This window comes from Alosa pseudoharengus, unplaced genomic scaffold (assembly GCF_046254945.1).
Source record: "Alosa pseudoharengus isolate Yale_2024_CS ecotype anadromous, Long Island Sound unplaced genomic scaffold, YU_APseudo_1.1 YU_APseudo_1.1_scf_23, whole genome shotgun sequence".
NCBI classification, from domain to species: Eukaryota; Metazoa; Chordata; class Actinopteri; order Clupeiformes; family Clupeidae; genus Alosa; species Alosa pseudoharengus.
In genome coordinates this window covers 15,459,565-15,480,791 of record NW_027468685.1, presented here as the reverse complement: position 1 = coordinate 15,480,791, position 21,227 = coordinate 15,459,565, and the positions used below count along the sequence as shown (strand labels likewise).

The following is a 21,227-nucleotide window of genomic DNA, read 5'->3' as shown; positions in this document are numbered from 1 at the left end:
TCCTTACCTTATAACAATCTCATCACATGAGCCTTTGGCAAAGCCCTTCAGGATGACCCAATGATCCCACAGAGCTTCACTCTACACAGGCTAATTGCTCAGCTTCCTATATCAGAGGGCAATACGTTTTCCACATCTTGACATTCAAAAACATTACACATGCAATTACCCAATCCAATATACACAAACCATGGAACCAAATTATTATTTTTTTGTTTGTTCATACTGAAATGTAAACCCAGATCTCATTCACATCTGTACTACCACCAGTCACTGCTGTGGGTCTGACTGCAAGTCTTACTTCTTTTTTGCTAGAGATGATCAGGTTGACAAGGGCCTGGTGTCCTTTGCCAGAGGACAGAATATTCTCACCCTTCTCAAAGGCCAGTGGATTTGATAGAAGCAAGTTGGCAATATCCTGACCCGTCACACTCTGAGAACACATTTTGAGGAAGAGGGAAATGGACAATTCTTATATATATATATATATATATATATACGCAAAGTTAAACTGCTCTATAGCTCTATAATTGAAGTATGGATTAAATGTGATTGTGTTCTGTTGTGTACAGAATTTACATGTCAAAAGGTCCAGTGTAATCCTCCCAGTTAGTCTTGTAAGGGAAATTCCCAGACTGAATAGGTTGAACCTAGAGTCCATGTACGTTTTTAGAGTTAGACAGACAGATAATTTGATTGATTTATTAGCCATACAGTCAAGGCCAGTGCAAATTAATAGGTGATATTGTCACATACATATATTGTGTTTTTATTTTGTATCTAATTTACTTATTCTGACTTAATAATTTTCGTATCGCTCTATCATTAGGTGATTACTTACTTACCTGGGGCCTGTACTACGAAGCGGGGTTACTGGCTTATCTGGGTAACTTCTATAGTAACTTGATCACGTGTGGCGTAACTTCCCGATTAACCCGTAGGCCTACTACGAAAGGTGGATAGGTTTTAACCGAGGTATGCTGTCATGGCAATTTACGCTGCATCTCAAACCTGCTCCGACCAGGTTATGTTCTTGGTTAACCCGAGGTTTCCGTTAACCACACCCTTTATAAGTACCACCGCTCCACTAACAATTTCCCCCTGAGACATGTCGGCGTACCTGGATGATCCATACGACATTGGAGCGCAAATCGTGAGGGACTCTCTTCGCAGGGCGAGGGGTTTTAGAGACCGCCAGAAAATATATATAGCCTACCCGGACGATATTCTCTATGAAGATATATATTGTCAGCCGAGGGAATTCGTTATCTTTGTCAGATGATCTAGGAAGACGTCTCATAGCAATGCCCGTAGCCTACGTGGACATTCATGTATTCCATCGGTGATGCAAGAATACTGTATGTCCGAAAATAAATCGGACATAGGCCTAAAGTATGCTGAACATCTGAGCAAGAATAGCCTAAAATAAATCGGACATAGCCTACAGTAGGCCTAGGCCTAATAAATTAAAATCACAATTTTAACAAACTTGTTGAATGTCATATTACTGTACCCTGCACATAAAGGCTACACATTTCCACAGCACCAGAATCCGACCGAATGCCTCCCTCAACCCCCTCCATAATCGGCCTTCCACTATTATTTGCTATGGCCAACTCTTCTGTAAAACACTCTGGTGCCTTTCCTCCTACAGTAGTGTTCAAAGACACCTTTTTCTTGTTAGCTGTAAACAGAGGCCAAGTGAAGGCTATAAGCTAGGCCTACATGTTTTCATAATTAAGAAATATTAATGCAAGCTATAACTATATAAACCTACTATTCTGAATAATGTTTTTGTGTTTCATTTTCACCTGCTGCCATGTGCGTTTGGCAATGGTGTTGCATCTGAAATGTTCACAGGATTAGGCATACACTAAATCAGTCAATGGGGGCTACTTAAAACATTCAATTAGGTTTAGTCCTTAAAATCTTTCAACCCAAAGGGTCCCTGGCTCCATATAATTTGAGAACCCCTGACCTAAAGCATCTTACCAAATGTGGCCAAGCTAGAAAGCATGTTATCAAATTAAATAATTTCTGCACCCAATTCAGCACCAGAAATAGATAAATAGGCGTACAACTACCAATACAAAAACACACAATTAGATTTTAAAATATATGTTACAAATGGAGAACCAGCACTTGCTGGAAATTTGGCAGTGCAGCTAAGGCCTATACAGGGTCATTCGACTTATTATAAAATAAACATGATTTAAAAAGTCATATACCAGAATAATCTGGCGGGCCAAATATTATTGCATCTTTGGCCCAAGGGCCGCCTGTTTCCGACCCATGCTGTATTTATTGCAAACAAAATTCAGCAATAGGCTATCTCCTGCGAGTCACAGGTAGACTGCAGCTGGTGTGTTCAGGGCAGGCTGTCGTCTGAGCTCTTCCCAACTGACAGTTTACGTTGTCGTAGAGAGGATAATATTGGTCTATTTCTGGGATAAAACCGCTCGGCTCTTTCCATAAACTTCAGTAGAAGCACATACAGGTGCTCTATAGTAGCCTAGCTGATATAAAAAAAACTTCTGAAGACAGCAATTGAGATCAAAGTAAAATGCAATAGAAGATTAACACATAGATCTCAATGCAAATTTCAAGTTTTTGCCTGAAATTGCACGGTGCCTTTACAAGGGCATTGTTCCCACCTTTTGGGGCCTACCATCAAATGTTGGACTTCTATAAAAAGCTGAGAACCTGTAGTTTTCGTAGGAAACAGTCAAAATAACTGTGCGATGTACTCACACAGAGTTACAGAGGCTAGAATATATTTTTTTTCTTTCTGCCGGATTACAAGCATCTCTGAACCACATTTCATCCCTCTGGGTCACTTGATATCCCTAAACACAACTGAGCCCTAGCACCAGGTCTTGTGAGGCTGTGTGCAAAAGTAGATCAATATAGAATGAAAATATGAGTTCTTTAGACCATTATTTGCCAAGGTATGCTCATGCGTTTTGTAAAATGCCTATGGAAACTCCCCATAGGACTTTTTGTTATCCAAAATGCATACTGAAACTCAAATGCTTACTGCACATGAACCCCTAAGCATAATCCTGGTCTCAAATGAAAGGCAACACTTTGAGGTTTCTTGTGGACTATTTAGATTGTATGTCAGGTGTTCTGATATAGACTGACTACACAAAATATGGAATAATTACAAAAAAGTCTCTATTTTTGCATTTACTTTGTTGGTTCAATTAGTGTGTATAAGATAAACTATACTAACTAAACTAACTATCTATAAGATAAACTATACTAACTAAACTATCTGTACAACTAATATTGGATAATACAACAAGATTCAATTTCTATGGATTCTTGTGAACATTTCAGTACCCAATATGTTGCATCTACTTATGGTGCTGCAGCTACACTGCAGCCAGAAGTCAGGGTAGCACCAAAAGCGGAGGAGGGATCAAATTTAATTGAGACATAATAAAATTAATCTGAAAATGTAAAGCATACAGATTGTACATGAAAAAAGTTGAAATGGTGTATAACATTACTATGCTACATAGCAATATGGTGCATACAATTGATTTAGAATGTTGGGGGGAGGTGGGGGAGGGGGTCCCGCCGGCGGGATATGAAAACTAACTGGTTTTAAACCAGAGGTGCTGATGACACAGTAATGGGGAGTAAGAAGTCACGTGACGTATACGGTATTCGTGTTAAACCGTGTTAAACTCTAAAAAGTGGCTAATCTAGCAACAGAGCAATTGCCCCTTCATGTCTAAGTTCTAAACTTTTGAATAGGAGTCTTGGACTTTGAGAAAGTTTCAGGTTTTGGTATGATGGCATGCAAATTCCCCCTGACCAGATTTAGGTTTTTATTTCCCAATGTAAATGATACTCCAACAACATGTAAAAAAATATATACAGTATTTCAATTTTACTTCAGATGATTTTATGATTGTATGAACCTTATAATTTCATTAATCAGTGTAATTTGAATGAAGCTAAATCTGAACAATGAGCATTATAACACTAAACAGTGTACATCCTGAATGCTGATGGATGAATCCCACTGATGTGAAGTTATGCACATGAGACCCATTGCAATGTTGCAGCATCACAGTTGCTGTTTCTCCCTCATGGTAGATCTGAGGGCTGAAAGCTTGGGAGTAGCAGGTCTGCGCTTACCACCCCTCAGGCATATGGTAGAGGTTCTGTCACAGTAGTAGCCATATGGACAGCAGTGTACGCCATCCCTACAGCACTGAGCCTAAAGACCAAACCCAAAATCAATCAGCCTGTGTTTGAAATCAGTACTGCAAAACTAGAACTAGATGTACCGCAGAGCGGTACAAAATATGACCGCCGCCCAGTCCAGCACATTTTTTCCACAAAAAGAAATCACGCTGAAAGGCCTATATGATTCTAACTGTCTCACTAAATTGCATTATCCACACTCAATTCTCACTGGTATCTGCTAGACAAGTACCAAAACATGATTAGTTCATAGATTTCACATGTAAAATTCATTTTATACAACCCCACCTCCATCTTGCCTGTTTATAATTCTGAGAAATTCTTGATTGTTTGTGTTATGTTTATGTTATGTGTGTGTGTGTGAGTGTGTGTGTGTGTGTGCGTGCGTGCTTGTGTTTGTGCCTGCGTATGTGCCTGTGCATGCAAGCGTACATATGTCTACTGTGTGAGTATGTGTCATACGTATGATTACTGTGAATGTATGTGTGTGTGTGTGTGTATCTGTGCACATGTGTGCACATGAAATGGGTTCAGCAAACAGTTAATGTGTGCACATCCCACCTTCTGGCAGGTGCAGGACAAAGGAAACTATACTCAAATGAAAAAAGATAATGTCCGCAACACTGCTTTTGACTCCCAATATTTAATGCAACGTTTCGACCCTGCTGGGTCTTCTTCAGGCAAAAAATTTTTTCGGGGGGTAACAATATATCGAAAACCGTACGGTTTTTGGAGGACCTTTTTTTTTTTTGTATGTTGATCTCAAGGGGCCATGTCAACCCATTCCATAACCACTCATTTCATGTATAGCGCCACCTAGTTAAACACAAAAAAGTAAAAATGAGGTGTTGTAATTGAAGGTATCTGTGACCTAACAAAGTCAAAACTGTACAAAATTGGAAGTGTAGGATCATTATGACACCCTCTGTATGCACGCCAAGTTTCGTGGAATTCCGTTCATGGGGGGCCACACAATAAATTAATTTATGTTACTATACACCAACTGGCCTGTAGGTGGCCGGAGACAGTTTTCTGTGAATATCTCGATAACCGTAGGGCCTAGGAGGTCCACCTTTTTTATGTATGTTGGTCTTAAGGGGGCATGTCAACCCATCCCATTACCACTTATTTCATGTATAGCGCCACCTAGTTAAAAATGAAAAAGCAAAAAATTAGGTGTTTTCATCACAATATCTCTGGCTGACAAGGTCAAAACTGCACGAAATTAAAAGTGTAGGATCATTATGACACCCTCCGAATGCATGCCAAGTTTTGTGTACTTTCGTTCATGGGAGGCCTTACAATAAAATAATTTATGTGTACATTTAGTGACGTACACCAACAAGGATTCCCGGGACACTGAAAGACCGGGGTACACAAAACTTGGTGGGCATGTACCCCCACATGGATAGCATGGAACCGTAATTTTTCGTTTTGATCTGTAGCCCCCCCGCTGGACTGGACCCCCGAAAGAAGGGTAGGGCAGACACAGTTCTCTGTGAATATCTTAAGAACTGTAGGGCCTAGGATGACCATTTTTTTCCGTATGTTTGCCTCCAGGGGTCATGTTAACCCATTTCATGTGCACATATGTGCACAAACAGATACACACACACACACACACACACATACATTCACAGTAATCATACGTATGACACATACTCACACAGTAGACATATGTACGCTTGCATGCACAGGCACATACGCAGGCACACACACAAGCACGCACACACACACACACACACACACACACACACACACACACACACACGCATAACATAAACATGTACATGCACACAATTCAAGAATTTCTCAGGAATATGAACAGTCAAGATGGAGGTGGGGTTGTATAAAATTTATTTTTTTATATGTGAAATCTATGAACTAATCATGTTTTGGTACTTGTTGTCTAGCAGATATCAGTGAGAATTGAGTGTGGATAATGCAATTTAGTGAGACAGTTAGAATCATATAGGCCTTTCAGCGTGATTTATTTTTGTGGAAAAAATGTGCTGGACTGGGCGGCGGTCATATTTTGTACCGCTCTGCGGTACATCTAGTTATATGAATATTAAGAATGGTGTCTATGTCACTGGCAAGTCATGTGTCAAATAGCACATGGGAAAGACAACTACTTCTCATTTTCACTTACAAGTGGGTAGTTACAGCAGCCCCAGCCATAATAAGGGTTTCTGCAACATGTTGTACCATCAGGGCAGTACTGTTTGTTGTCACACCATACCACAGACACGTCTGAAGGCTTCTCCTGAATGCAACACATAAATGAACACAAAAAACCTTATGCCAAGAGGGTTTGGGAAAATCACCTCAGGTCGGACTCAAATCTGGGTTCCCATGGGCACTGAGTCTGTATGAGTTATAGACCCTTTCAGTCCTAGAGGGGGTCTAATTGAAACGTTCAAAACACAACGCAGATACTTTGAAATCAAAATCAATCTGACTTTAGCGTAACGATGTAAAAAATGTCACTTTAATACTTTTGAATTTTGTTTGTTTTGTTTTTGTTTTGTTTGTTTTGAATTATGTTTTGTTATGAACTCAATGGTGTTTTGTGCCACCGGAAATGCCTGGGGAACGTACGTTTGCTTATGGATTTGAAAGGGTCTATAGGACACTGATGCTCCATCTACGCTATGACTCTCCCAATATACCTCTGCGTGCTTACATATACACATCTTTATGATCTTACAAAGGGATCGTTGCAACAGCCATATCCTCCATTGGTCAGGCAGCAGGTGTTCTTGTCTGGACACAGACTCCCATCTGGGCAGACGACTGTTGCAGAGACCAGTCCTACACAGAGGGATGCCAGCATAGCATGGGCCAACATCTGCATCAAAACAAAGACCTTATATGGCACACTGTGATACAGATCAATACAGATATAAACCTAACTTCAAAACGATTTTAAAGTGTCCCCAAATTTTGACCAGTTGAGTTGTGGAGATTTGTTTTTTAAAGTAACAAATAAACAAAAAGACCAAGCTTGGTAAAATAAAATAAAACAGTAGATCCTTCCTACCGCCTTCAATGTTTTCAACGTTGGTTTTAATGGAGGCTCGCTCTCTTGTCCATGCAAGGGTTCAGGGTCAGGGATCATCAAACTTTTCTCAGGGAAGTAAAAAACCTGGCCAAGGTAAGCTATTTAAGCTTCTTTGTTTCTCCGTGTTATACGGCTGATCAAGGTTCAGCGTTTTAAAATCCTATTTTTGTAGTAATTTTGGACTGAACAATCAAATGATTTCAAGTTTCTTTTAAGTTGTTGCATTCGTATTTACTTGTTCATCTTCAAATCTATCTGCTTCTGCTGCTCTGATTGTTTCTGTTAGTGTTAGTGTTTAAATGATGTAAAATCTGTTAATATTTTAAGAAAAATGAATATTCTACAATATATTACATATATTTTAATATTCTTACAAATTATCACAATGGGTAAAACCCACTAGGTTACATTCAGGCTGCTGAAGTGCACTTTTTTGGCAGTGGGACTATGATGGATGACTTCAGACAGGGTGGGATGGTGAATTGGGATAGGGACTGGTTGAAGATCTTGTTGAAGACCCCCGCCATTCAACTCTGTTCAACCTGCAATCTTGACTTCGCTGACGACCCTGCCTCTTTTTTCTCACAACCATAGCCATATGCAGGAAAAGACATCTATGCTGGAAACAACCAAAGCATAAAAATCAACAGGGAAAAGACCAAAGTAATGTGGATCAATGGCAATTACATTGAAACAATAATCAAAATCAGAATAGTGGCAAAATAGGAATAGTAACAAAGCTCTGCAGAAGAGTTTTGTCTGCTTTGTTTTTTCCAAGGTCATCATAAAGTTGGTCCAGGGCCATCATAAAGAAGTTGGTCCATAACCAGGGCTATCATATGACTGTGTGACCTGGGTCATTAAGTTTGCATTGCATTGGTCCTAAAGTTTAATCATTTGCTATAGATCGATCCTATAACAACTTGGCCTTGGGCAGTTATACTGTCAGTGTCACATGGCAGTGACTGGTTAAAGAGTTGTTGTCCCAGGAACAACATTACAATGTTAATCCAGGAAGAACTACAGTGCTTGATAAAATCACAATCACCAGTTTATATGGGTTCAGCACAAGGACCAAATTCGATTGTGGACTTCTCACATGGTTTGGTGGACGCAGACAAAAAGGACCTTTAAGAAAGGCGGCAATTAGCCTGTGAACACCCAAAATCATCCCATTTACCAAGTTATGATGGACCGCAATAGCTGCCACATAAACCTTTATTGTGGCTGGAGACTAGCCAGCATCCAATAAGCTCTGAATATATTTAAGTACTTGAGAGACAGGTGAGAGTCATCTAGATGTGAGAGGAAGGAGGAAAGGCATAAAGTTGGCAGTTTAGACATTCGTGAGCTAGGGTGTCCTGGCCCAGGGACCCTGGCAGATTCATCTCCGCAAGACAGGTGTCGTGGAAAAAATCACTGTCTTTTAACTTTTAACTTGGCACTGAACAAAAAAACAGCGGAGATATTCTGAGATGAAAAGTGGCCGCTTGAGGCCTTTTATTCACAAGTCCTCCTGGGTACAGCTCTGAAATGCACAGAGACTGAGTGTCGCCAGGCAGGAGTTGTGAATGATGGATGTCCTCTGCAGCGGAGATTCCACGACCCAGGCCTTGGGGAGAAGGTGCACACGTTCTGAGGATTCTCCTCTTGGGGAAAGTTTTTGTATGTTATCAAAACACCCCTTTTTTTCGTATGGCCAACCCTGGCCGGGTGTCTGCCCCCTATGTAAATGGCCGACCGCCTTGTAGCCAATAAGTATATACTCAATAAATTGCATTGGTGGATGAGCTCACCAAGCTGTCACAAATATTATTAAATAATCTGCAGTAGGCCTGTGTCGTGTCTGCACATGTGCACGACACCATCCTTTGGCTTCCGCCTGACAACACATGGGATCTTCCTAAAAATTCACCACACAGGCACGGTGATGACGGCTGGGTGGCGAACAAATCTATTTCTGCTTTGCCATATGTCCTCCGCAACATCTGAGCCACTTCCTTGTTGAGACACCAATCCCCCCCACCACCCCCTTCTGCTGTGCAGTTTGTGATCCCTGGAATATGTGCGGCTCTGAGAAACAGTATGTACCTGTCTGCCCAGACAATAAGCTTCCACGTCAGGGCCAATCAATAAGATAAACAAGATATCAATGAGTAGTGCCGAGCACACAGACACTCACAATATTGTAAATAAGCTAATGAGAGAGTGAGTGGAGCCAATCAGCACACAGACAACTCAATACTCACGTTAACTCAGGAAGGGGTTCAAATCGACTTGATCCAAGAGACAGTCTGTAAGGGCAACCTACTCCAGATGAGAGTGAAGAAAGAGACCGTCATGACCCACATATTGGTATTTATATGGTACCTTGTGGTCTCACGGTCACATGATGACAGAAGTTTATACACATGTTTCTCGACCAATGCGCGAGCACATAAGGATTTCCACTAGTCTATTGACTGCCTGAAATGGAACTGTGATTAGCATGCCTCGTCAGTCCCCATGAAAGGGCATGCAGGACTGTGTGCATTTCATTCATTTGTTCAAACTCCATATCATCTTATCATGTGCACATCATAAAAACATTTTCTGCCAATCTTAACAAACAGTAAATGCTTTTGAAAAGAGCAATTGAGGTCAACATTGGGGGGTCACAATATAATAAAGCAGTTTCATGCCAATATATTTTGCACGGCAAGTCAGAGACGTTGAAGGTATTTTCTGAGAGGGGTTGCGGATCATAAGCGGGGGTCTGAGGGTTCCTCCCCGTGAAAATGTAGAAATTCTGATTCCACATCATCACATAGCCTTCACCATAACTAGAGATTGGCATGGTTTTATTTCAGTTAACCTAATAGCTGGTTTGATTTGCATTGTGAGATGATCTTATGAAAAGTACCCCATGCCAATTGTGAGATATGGTGAAGGGTATGTGATGATGTGGGGATATTTTAATTCCAAAGAGGGAGCTTTATCAGGATCCTGGATCCATGAAATAACTGGCATTTAAAAATAAATATCTGCCTGCCTCTATATGAGGATTTTAAGGGTACTTATGGCCTCTTTATTTTGAGGAAGAACATTTATTTATTTACGATAATTATGCATTCACAAAGAAAATTGGTGTGCTGAAAGGTTGGATTTTTCCTCATTTTGTTAATTAAGGCATTAAGATCAATTTCCAAAAGATTTGATTTTATTAGATTTTTTATTCCTCTTTTTAGTCAACTTTAGCAGCATGTGTATGTACAGGGTGTAAAGTTATGAGCACAACTGTATTTAAATTATAAATATATAATGTATAAATATTAATGTATAAATATATATTTATACATTATTCTGAAATAATATATATATATATATATATATAAAATATCAAATATAATTCATTATTTAATGGAATGTGCACTAATTTGCATACATTTCAAGTACAGAAATCTTGGATAAAACTTGGATGGAACTGACATTGGATAAGGTCAGTTTCAAAATTCCTCTATTTGTTTTTCATTTTGGTGACATGTTATTCCTGAAATGCTGTATTTTTGAGAATGTCTTCATAAATTTGCTGAAAACCCATGTTATATATATTTCCAGAACTTCTATATACTTTCCATACTACATAGCTGTCAACATTGAGCTTTGAAAATAAGGGAGATTTCCTGGGTTTCTAACCCAAAACATTTCTTGTCTTTCTGTTGCAACAAGAATTCAGACTCAACTGCTGTGAAGCTGTGAAGCTAGCTTTAACGTGACTGCCTACAGATTGTTGTCAGAATGTGCTCTCACAACAACCACACCGTTATCTTAAACAGGCTAATGTCACTCTAAGATCTGTTTCGTTGGAAGGGCAAATGAGTAGCAACAGGAAAACAGTACAGAGACTGAGAGCTAATGTTATGAAAGAATTAAATAGGCCTACGCAATATTTTACAGGAAAATATTGAAACGGGAAGACAACAGGAAAAAAGTTCAAATATGTAAGAAACCCGGAAAAAACGGGAGGGTTGACAGGTAGGCCTATGCCATACTAGGTTGCAAATGATATATGAACAGTCTCTATAAAATCCTGAAGTGGAGTTTTCTGGTTCAGAGTTGTGAATGTTTAATGTAATTAATCAGCTGTGTAAGTTTTGTGGGGCTATCTATTAGTTAAAATGTATAGCCTATTCACCTGTAAAATATCCATCCATAGACATATAATGAACATAAACAGGCTGATAAAACACAAAGAGCTACCCCAAATGCAATGCTATCACATCTTTTCTAATTGTAGGGTGGTATACCTTGTCAAAAATTACTATGAGACTTATTCCCCTTGAATATCAATTGACCAAAATTGGGGGGTGTGGCTCAAGGACTAAATGTTGTAAGTCTTTATTTTATACTGTAACAATCAATGTCTGTCAGCAGATTGCCGTGCAAAAAGTACAATACAGTAACTACAGTTAAACTCTTTTTAACTTTTTTTTAAATATTGTAGCTATAGCACCGTTGATACCACATAGCAAGTAGTGCCTTGTGCATTTCTCATTATATATTAAAAAATACTACAGATTAAACTGTCATATTGACAACTTGACAAAGCAGTTTGACTATCTTGTTCAAGCAATGGCGTAAGGACTTGTTGATTGCACTGACAGTTTCATTGGCATAAATACTCACTTTTGAAACATAAAGTAAGTATTTTGAGCGAGATACTGCTTAGGTAATCCACTATGTGGTGCAGTTTGCACTAATTGATTTTAGAAATGTACTTTTGTGCAAATGTTAATGATTTGAAAAAATGCACAGATCCTAATTGCCATGGAATTCTGTGAGTCACTTTTTTTAACCTTGATCTGTGTCTCAAATTATGTTGTCTTGAGTCCTTGAATTTGATGTTGAAGAAAGAGAACCCTGACTCAGGTTCAGATAAGACAAACACCCAGATTTGGCTCAGAAGAGGAGGTTTTATTAGCAGACTTTTTTATTAGCAGACTTTATTATTAGACTCTGTAGATTGTCCTCCTATGTTTTGTCTATTTGTCTCCCTCTGCAGGAGCTGTAGTGTAATACTGCTGTCGGACAGAGTCTCTTTCAGAGTGCCTTTCTTCGGTCTGCTCCTGGTTCTCACCTGTGTCTCTGTTCTGTCTATCAATCAGCCTGCACATGTTTGCAAATTCGGCCTGTCTGTCAAAAAGTTCTGATGACTTGTTCGGAGCCATCAAATAACACCCACAAATGACAAATTAGTCAAAGTCTGACAACATTAATATATTTCAACTCTATCCAACTATTTGAAAATGTGATAGGCCTACTTACTGTAGTCCTCTTTGCTGAACTCTTGATCACCATCTCCATCAACATGCAGTGGGAATGGGCTCCCACCTTCCTCCTCGTCCAGCTGAGGTCTCCCGTTTTCAATAGTTGACTCTTCCGGATCTGTGGAGAGATATGAAAGGATGATTCTGATTGAAGTCTGATAACATTAACATGTAGGGGTCCATTTGGACTCTTCAAGACTCGTAGGCTATTCACCCATATTGAGTTTGAGTTTATTCACAATACCACTTCAAACATTACAATAATCCAGTAGGGGGACAGAATCAATTGGGTAGAGTGAATGGGTCCCCCAAGGAAGCTAGACAAGCTTATAGGTCGGGGCCCATGGTTCATGAACGGGTAGTGGTACAGACAATGGTATACACAGTTACCAACTGTAACCAGATGGTGATGAATAAATGCACGCAAAGCGCACCAAAACACAAAACATACCTAAACTGAAAGTATGATACTTACTGCAGTCCTCTTTGCTGAACTCTGGATCAGAATGCTAGATCTTAGGATGGTGGACAGCCATCACTGCATTTTCATCCTGGGCTCTCTCCTTCCCCTTATCCAGAGCTATTACCACAGTCTTCACACTCTTCACCTTGATGTCCATCTCAAGGTCCTCTTTTCTCCTCCTGTCTGCCATCTCCTTCTTGAGGCACTTTATCTCCTTTTTTGCTTCTTCTTGCTGGTGTCAACCCTCTCATTCCTGTGCTTCTTCTTTCGGACTGGTAGACAGCAGCTGAAAAGTTCTAATAAGACCAAACAGATTCTAGGAATTCACTGAAGATTCTACCCTGACATGTCATACTCTTCTAGTCAGAATATGAGTCTGATATTGCTCCATTGGGAATGCCTCTGCACTCAGTTGGATAGGCCTAACTAATCAGAGCAACAAAATAGCTTAGGGTACCATGAGCTGTAGGAAGAACACACTAACCATCCTTCTCCACAAATGCAAACATTGTTCTTTGGTCTTTTGTATAAGTTATTGTGCTGTCAATATCTCCTACAACACCCGATAGCAAAATCTAAGACAACAAAATACGTAGCAGGGAAGGCTACTTGCAAAAACTGATATTTCCCCTCCTTCGCTTTTACAAAATAGGAAATGTGTCCTATTAGTACCCCATCTGGTACAAATATCAATGTATGCTATTCGTACCCCCGTGCACACAGCAATGTGTTCTATTAATACCCCGTCTAGTACAAATATCACTGTATGGTATTTGCACCCCTGTGCATTTATTCTGGCATATTGATCACACAATGTAATAATAATAAAAAAAAAAAACAAGCAACATGTTTTTTTGTTGTTAGTAACAGGGTGTGAATTGCTCAGCTGTGTAATACACTCTGAATAAGGTCTCATGCTGTTTGCATCAATGTATAGTTAGAAGTGGATGCTATTTGTACCCTGGTGTATATAGTACTGTATGCTATTTACACCCTGGTGCATGAACTAGCTAATTGTTGCTATCAAAACTTCCGTTTGAGAACCGATTTCTTGTTCAAATTGCGCGCCTTCTCTCCAGAGACGTTGGTACACATGCAAACTCACTCTGCCAAAAGCATCACACGAGAATTGAACCCCGGCCCCCCACGTACTAACCCCTGTCTGTGACCACTGCACCCTCTCCTTCCACAAGCAGAGCGTGTTATATTCATATTCACGAAATTTCTGTTAACTAACAAACTGACAGTTGTATGTGTTCACTGAAACAAGATTATGAAAATAAAACACAACTTTTCAATCTAAAACTTAATCTGAACAGATATTAGTGCCGAAACCTTTCAGAATTATTCACTTTATGCTGACGAAAAAACGAATGTCCGCCATGTTTTTTGTGTACGTGAGCAATGTCTTTTTGTTGTTAAGTCACAGGGTGTGAATAGCTCAGCTGTGTGGCCAAGGCTATTCATACCAGGGGTGTAAATAGACACTCCGTTTTTTATTTTACAATTGGTTATGGCTATGGTTATGGCTATATGGCTGTATGGTTATGATTCTTGGCAGACACTTTTGTCCAAAGTGATGTACAACAATAACAAGAAAGCTATGGCCCCCATTCCTCTCTGTTGAATTGCTCATAGTTCACGTCACACATGATTTGAGCTTTCCAACGGTGCTAGTCACAGATAGTAGTTGCTGTGATAAATGACTCGCGAGAAAGTTAACTTTGAATTACATCAAATTGAATCAGATTTACAGTCTGCTCAGAGCTCTGCGTCCATCTCCACATCTTTGTCAGTGGAATAGGCTCTGCACTAGCGTAGTGACGAACTTCCATTTTTGACTTGAAGTTGGCAAACCAGTTTCCTGTTCATTGACATGGCTGTTAACAAGTACCTGAAGAAGATAACCCATGCCATGACAGAATCTGCCCCCCCCCCCCCCCCCCACACACAATATTGAACACACAGTGATAGCAATACATTTAGTTGTGTTTCAAGTTTTAGCCATGTGGCCCCTCCTGGCATTAAAACAAAGACACCCTCCCCTCCCCCAATGAAATGCTAATGTACTGGTTCCAAGGGCTATCAGATCCACAAGACAAAGGATGTTACCTTGATATAATGTATCCATGTGTCATGAAATGTAAATATATTCATGTTTGGTATCATTGTAATAGTCTCAGTACAAGGATTGTAATGATTTGATTGTGAGAATGTTTGGAACATTCTATAAGTGATATTTCTGATATATATAAGATATCTCTCCTCATGATCTTCAGATAGGTGTGAAGTAGGTGTGAGTAGGTGTGTCTGATGCCAAGTGGAGAACCAACCATGTTGGCTTGTTTTGGCGCCAAATTCTTCCTTTGTTTAACCCATACAAAAGTAACTAAACTGCAATGTTTGTCAGACTAAGAAGAATAAGAACATGGAGAACTGAAGAAGAGAGAGAGAGGTTGATCCAACACGAGGCCATGGCCTTTGTGCCATGGCCTCCAGACCATAGACCATTTTTACCCTCTCTGCTTGTAACAGGATAAACCTGATTCCTGAGTGTTCCTGAAGTTTGCCAGTCTAAGATTAATATTAAGTAATTATTCACCACAATTACTTTCAACAGTAACACACACCCCTGGTTTAGAGGCTTTTGCATCTGAACATCATCTGGCAACATTTCACTCAACACCACTGTCTACAGACCGTTTGGTGTACAGTAAGAGGCTGTCATAATGATCCTACACATCAAATTGTGTGCAGTTCTGAACATGTCAGCAAAAGATTCCTGATTACAACGCTTAATTTTGCTTTTTCATTTTTAACTAGGTGGCTCTATATCCCTGAGTGGTTATGGGATGGATTGAGATAGCCCCTTAAGACCAACATACAACAAATATTTGGTCCTCGTAGGCCAGGCCATATGGTTATCGAGATATACACAGAAAACTGTATCAGCCCCACCCTCCTTTTTTTTTGGGGGGGGGGGGGGGGGGGTCAAAATGATCAGAGCGATGTTTCATGGTCTGTCAGTGTCCTGGGAATCATTTACACAAACTTACTGGGAAAATAATAAAAAAAAAAATTCTTATAAATCCAGAAGAAAAAAAATTATTCTAACTAAAACTAAAAAAGTCATAATAATACATTCCCCTAACCTGGTTTTAGGTCACCTTTTTAAAAATGTATTTCCAACATGTAGCATTTTTATTTTAAATGGTTCTTTTGATGGATATATTAACCTTATCATTTAATCTATGGGTGTTATTTGAATGAAGCTAACACTGAACAGGGAGCAATGACAGACAATGACAGACAGTGAGCAGTGTACATCCTAAGTGCTGATGGATGAATCCCACTGATGTGAAGTTCTGCACATGAGACCCATAGCAGTGTTGCAGTATCACAGGTGCTCTATGTATGGATGTTGTTGTTTCCCCTCACATAGGTAGCAGATCTGCGCTGACCACCACCTCTCAGACACTGGGTAGAGGTGCTGTCACAGTAGTAGCCATGTGCACAGCAGTGGATGCCATCACTATAGCACTGCGCCTAAAGACCAAACCAATCAATCAATCAGCCTGCATTTGAAATCGGTCTAATACTGTAAAACCTTACTGAAATAAACATAACATAATGCATGGCCAATATACATGGATCATTGGCAGGAATAGTCTCTAGTCTAATTATTTGGATATTAAGAATAGTTTGTAGTCACTCACTGGCAAGTCATGTGTCAGCACATAAGAAAAATGCATTTATTTTTTTCACTCACAAGTGGGTGGTTACAGCAACCCCAGCCAAAATAAGGGCTTAAACAGCATGTTGTACCATCAGGGCGGTGAGTGGTGTGGTTATGGTTACACCATACCACAGACAGGTCTGTAGGCTTCTCCTGAATGGCGTTTGTCTCAGAATCAGGAAGGGAGAGTTTGAGAGGGCCAGTTTCAGGCTCCTTGGCAGGCGAGTTCATTGGCCACTGCAGTCTGAACCATGGCAGGCCGTCTTTAACACACGACTGAGCTGCATCACCACAACGGTAGCCAGCTGGGCAACAGTGCAACTGGTCAGAACAACAGACAGCCTGGGAAATAGGAATATGTTAAGCCATGAAAACACTTGACAATCATTACACCATGAAACACTTTATGCTACGTAACAGAGTTTGGCAAATGACCTTAGGTTGGACTCCAACCTGGTCCCCATAAGCACTGAGCCTGTATGACTTTAAGACCCTTTCCAATCTGTCCCTAGAGGGTTTCCGGTTGAAAAGTTCAAAACCAACACAGATACTTTGAAATGAAAACGAATCTGACTTTAGCATAGCAAAATAATAATTTTTAAGCTACCGTTAGCTCAATGTTGTTTTCTGCGCCACCGGAAATGCCTTTAGAACACACATGTTTCTTTATGCAGTTGAAAGGGTCTAGGACACTGATGTTACTACCTCTACGCTACAACTCTGATTCTGATTTCAGTTTGTCTTGTTGCTTACATATACAAGTCTTTATGATCTTACAAAGGGATCGTTGCAACAGCCATATCCTCTCGTGGTCAGGCAGCAGGTGTTCTTGTCTGGACACAGACCCCCATCTGGGCAAACAACTGTTGCAGAGACCAGCCCTACACAGAGGGATGTCAGCACGGCATGGGCCAACATCTGCATCAAAACAAAGACCTTACATGGCACACCCTATTTTTGTACTGTGATGTACAGAACAATACAGATATCCAAACTTTACTTCAAACTGATTTTTTAGTATCCCCACATTCTCACCAGAGTGGAGACATTGTGTTCTGGCTGTGACACACACACAAAAAAAGCATGATTTGATGGGACAGGCTATGTAAGTTGCTACCTTAGCGCACTTCCTTCTTGTTTACTTTTGCTGTTTTGAACATTTGTGTTACAATGCATTTGAATGGTTAGAAAAGAAAATCCATCAATGTGATGGATGATCAATTGCACGATTTTTGTTTTTATTTTTGTCTGTAGAATTAAATTGGCAGAAGGAATGGGTTGTGGACAGACCTCTCCAGCAACAGGATAAACTATGGTTTAGCTATAGGCTATATCACAGGTATAGTGGAGAGAAACAGGAGATGGGGACCAAGCTCAGGCATCCCAACCTGCAGAACCTCATTTCAGGGAGGTAGCCTACCATGAAACCACCAGCACGCTTTGACTACTGGCTGATTGACAATGAATGAGGAAGAGAGGTCGACTGTAACATCCACTCACAGAGGGAATTGATTAGTAGGTCTGCAAAAATAGCACAAAGAAAGACCAGTCAGGATGCTCTCCCTTTGATTCTCCCTGTCATTTGTGCTATCTGTCCCTCAAACTCGCTAAAACATTGTGTAATTGCGTGATTTGCAGGAGTAAATGCCATTTGTGGGCGTCAGGGAGACGCTATGAATATGCAGCTAGGAAACACCTCGAGCTTCTGGGAGAGTTGGAATGTCCACAAGCCCCCAAAATGCAACCCACAACTATCAGTAAGCAGCCTTTGCTTTCTTAATGGTACATTGTCTCTGTATAGTTTTGATTATCTCCTGGTCTGCTTCCTTAAACTAATATTGTAATATATGACATAAAATATATGATGGCATGCTTTTATATTTTTCTCGTCTGCATATGTGTCGACAAAAAAGAACACTAAAGGTGATAAAACTTTCTTGAGCAATGTTGCTGGACAACCACAGATCATTTGTTTTGATTGATCATGAAAATTTGCCAACTAAAAAAAAAATAGTTACCATTACATATTATCAGCTTTAGAACCTAAAGAAACACACATATAGGCCCCAGCCTATGCAGACAATCAAATGAAGAAAGCGAAAAATCACACTACTGCTTAACAAAGTGAAGACCATGACAAAAACCAGGACAGGATACCACAGAAAATGCAACTATCGAGAGACAGAAGCAAATTAAATTGAGACAATAATCAGAAACAACTGAATGAACACAGACGTGCGAGTATAAGGCCTCTTATAGGCACTGACCAACACAGCCTACCAGGTCAAGTAAAAGGAACTGATCCATTTCACAATACCCATGCAAGCGTGTCCTTACTGTTGCAAATAACTCTTCAATTGACTAACAGGATAATAGGACGACAATTACAGACGATTCTGTTATCCAGCAGATGCCCAACCCCAAAACATGCAGTGCAACAAGATGAGACTTGTCACAGTTGAATCTCATCTAATTCAAACCTCCTCTGGCAGAAATCAAAATCCTCCCTGGTGATGACACAAATCACAAAACATGAAGACTTCATGAAAATAAAGAAAGAAATATGTCTGAATGGACGTCCTCGCCTTACTTTCACAGCAATCATCACTGTGTTATGCTCTCCTTTTTCTTTTCTTTTCACCACTCCTCTGACGTTCGTTTACATTCTTTGAAACCCTTTAAAAGCGAAACAGAAACCACTGCTGTGGAAGCAGTGGCATAGCCAGAATCTTTCAACAGGGGTGGACTTTTGAGTAGTAGGATGGGCCACTATTTTTTCCATTCAAATTCCTAAACGGCAAAGAGAGAACCCACAAGGGCAACCCACTACGGCATGGCATGGCATGCCGAGTCCTGTCCAGGGATTAGAACTACAGAAGACCAAGGTATTGTGGATTAATGCAATTACATTGAAGCAATAACACTAAAAGATGTACTGGAAGATATGACAGAATTCACTAAAAGAATCAGTGTGGATTTGAAAAAGCAGTTTGGAAAATTTCCTAAAAGCCTAAAAGGGCAGGATACTGCAGGGCCATTTGCATCTCAGATCAGAATTGAAATTCTCAAAACCTGCTTGTTCAAACTCCATATCATCTAATCATTTGTGCACATCAAAATACATTTCTCCCAATCTTTAACAAACAGCAAATGCTTTAGAATATCCGTGCAACTAGTTGTGTCCGGTCCGTGTAACGCTTTGCAGTGCTGTGTTCTATTTGCAGAATTCACATGAAAAAATATAAAAATAGGCTTAAAAATCCGTTATCCATTCTTTAGGACGGCACAGTAAATGGGTTATTGATGCTTATTTTGATTTTCAATTGAGCACAATTACGGTTTTCTGGTCAGAAGTTAAAAATTTAAATTATACGTCATTTTTCTAATTTTCCTTTTTTGCGCTTGTGGTTGGACTGAACCACGAGCACCGGGGGGAGAACACCATCTAGCTGGGCCAGACTATATGGTGGACGAGAGCGCCGCCTGAAGTTGTTCGTGATTTTGACTCATTACTTTAGAGATTAATAAATAAAACTTCGCCGATTCTTGGGAGATGGGACGTTAAACATAACTTTCAGCCTATGTTGAACGTACAGTATATTTGAATACCATGGTCATGCCATACCATAGCAAATAATTCCCCAAAGCAGAATGCTTTGCCATCGACGTCAGTCTAGGCTATACAGGCCTATAGGCTGCTACCCCAAGCACTGTTTGACATGGGACGTTTGGGATACGCAATTTCATACAGGCTTGGAATGCACACTTGATCCCGTCTAAAGGCATACCCGATTCCCTGTTCGGCGCTAACTTGAGAACCACTCGAATCCCACACCAGTTCCGCCAATCTGGTGTCGGCGTTGCCACTTGCCAATGACTACATCAGGAACGGTGGAACCCTGACTTTTCCCTCCCCCTTTAGCGGGACACCCTCGCCACCCAGAACTTCAGATGCAGAGGGAGACAATGCTGCGTCCTGACACTTATGAGTACGTGTTCTACTCATGTCTCACAGAGAAGAAGTTTTATTTATTAATCTCTAAAAAAATCACAAACAACTTCAGGCGGCGCTCTCGTCCACCACTTTGTCTAGCCTGGCCCACCTAGATGGTGTTCTCCCCCCGGTGCTCGTGGTTCAGTCCAACCACAAGTGCAAAAAAGGAAACTTAGAAAATTGACGCATCATTTCAATTTTTAACTTCTGAACAGAAAACCGTAAACCCATTTACTGTGCCGTCCTTAAGAATGGATAACAGATTTTTAAGCCTATTTTTATATTTTTTCATGTGAATTCTGCAAATAGAACACAGCACTGCAAAGCGTTACACGGACCGTGTACAAATGTCTGCTGTTTTTTTTACATTTTCAATTAAAATGCATTGCATGGCAAAGAGCTGATGGCATATCATGGCAAACAGCATTCACATTCCAATTGAC

The 21,227-nt window shown here is 40.2% G+C and overlaps 1 protein-coding gene and 1 long non-coding RNA gene across 4 annotated transcripts; both read right to left on the bottom strand.

The window, feature by feature from the left end:
- Nucleotides 1-3,417: 3,417 nt before the first annotated feature.
- Nucleotides 3,418-20,009, bottom strand: LOC143140777 (progranulin-like). Its single transcript, XM_076301867.1, has 8 exons — nt 19,381-20,009; nt 17,568-17,708; nt 16,824-17,132; nt 16,493-16,600; nt 13,216-13,350; nt 6,932-7,072; nt 6,374-6,487; nt 3,418-4,234 (listed from the first exon to the last, which is right to left on the bottom strand). The coding sequence occupies exons 1-8, from the start codon at nt 19,393-19,395 to the stop codon at nt 4,082-4,084; spliced, it is 1,116 nt and encodes a 371-aa protein (XP_076157982.1). The 5' UTR covers nt 19,396-20,009; the 3' UTR covers nt 3,418-4,081.
- LOC143140705 (uncharacterized) lies at nt 7,091-13,209 on the bottom strand. Of its 3 annotated transcripts, XR_012990678.1 has the most exons (5): nt 13,067-13,209; nt 12,590-12,709; nt 12,402-12,470; nt 9,535-9,592; nt 7,091-7,904 (listed from the first exon to the last, which is right to left on the bottom strand). It is a non-coding gene; the product is annotated as an uncharacterized LOC143140705 (long non-coding RNA). The 3 variants fall into 3 exon arrangements; XR_012990679.1 differs by lacking the exon at nt 12,402-12,470; XR_012990677.1 differs by lacking the exons at nt 7,091-7,904; nt 9,535-9,592 and having other exon boundaries at nt 10,702-12,470.
- Nucleotides 20,010-21,227: the final 1,218 nt, after the last annotated feature.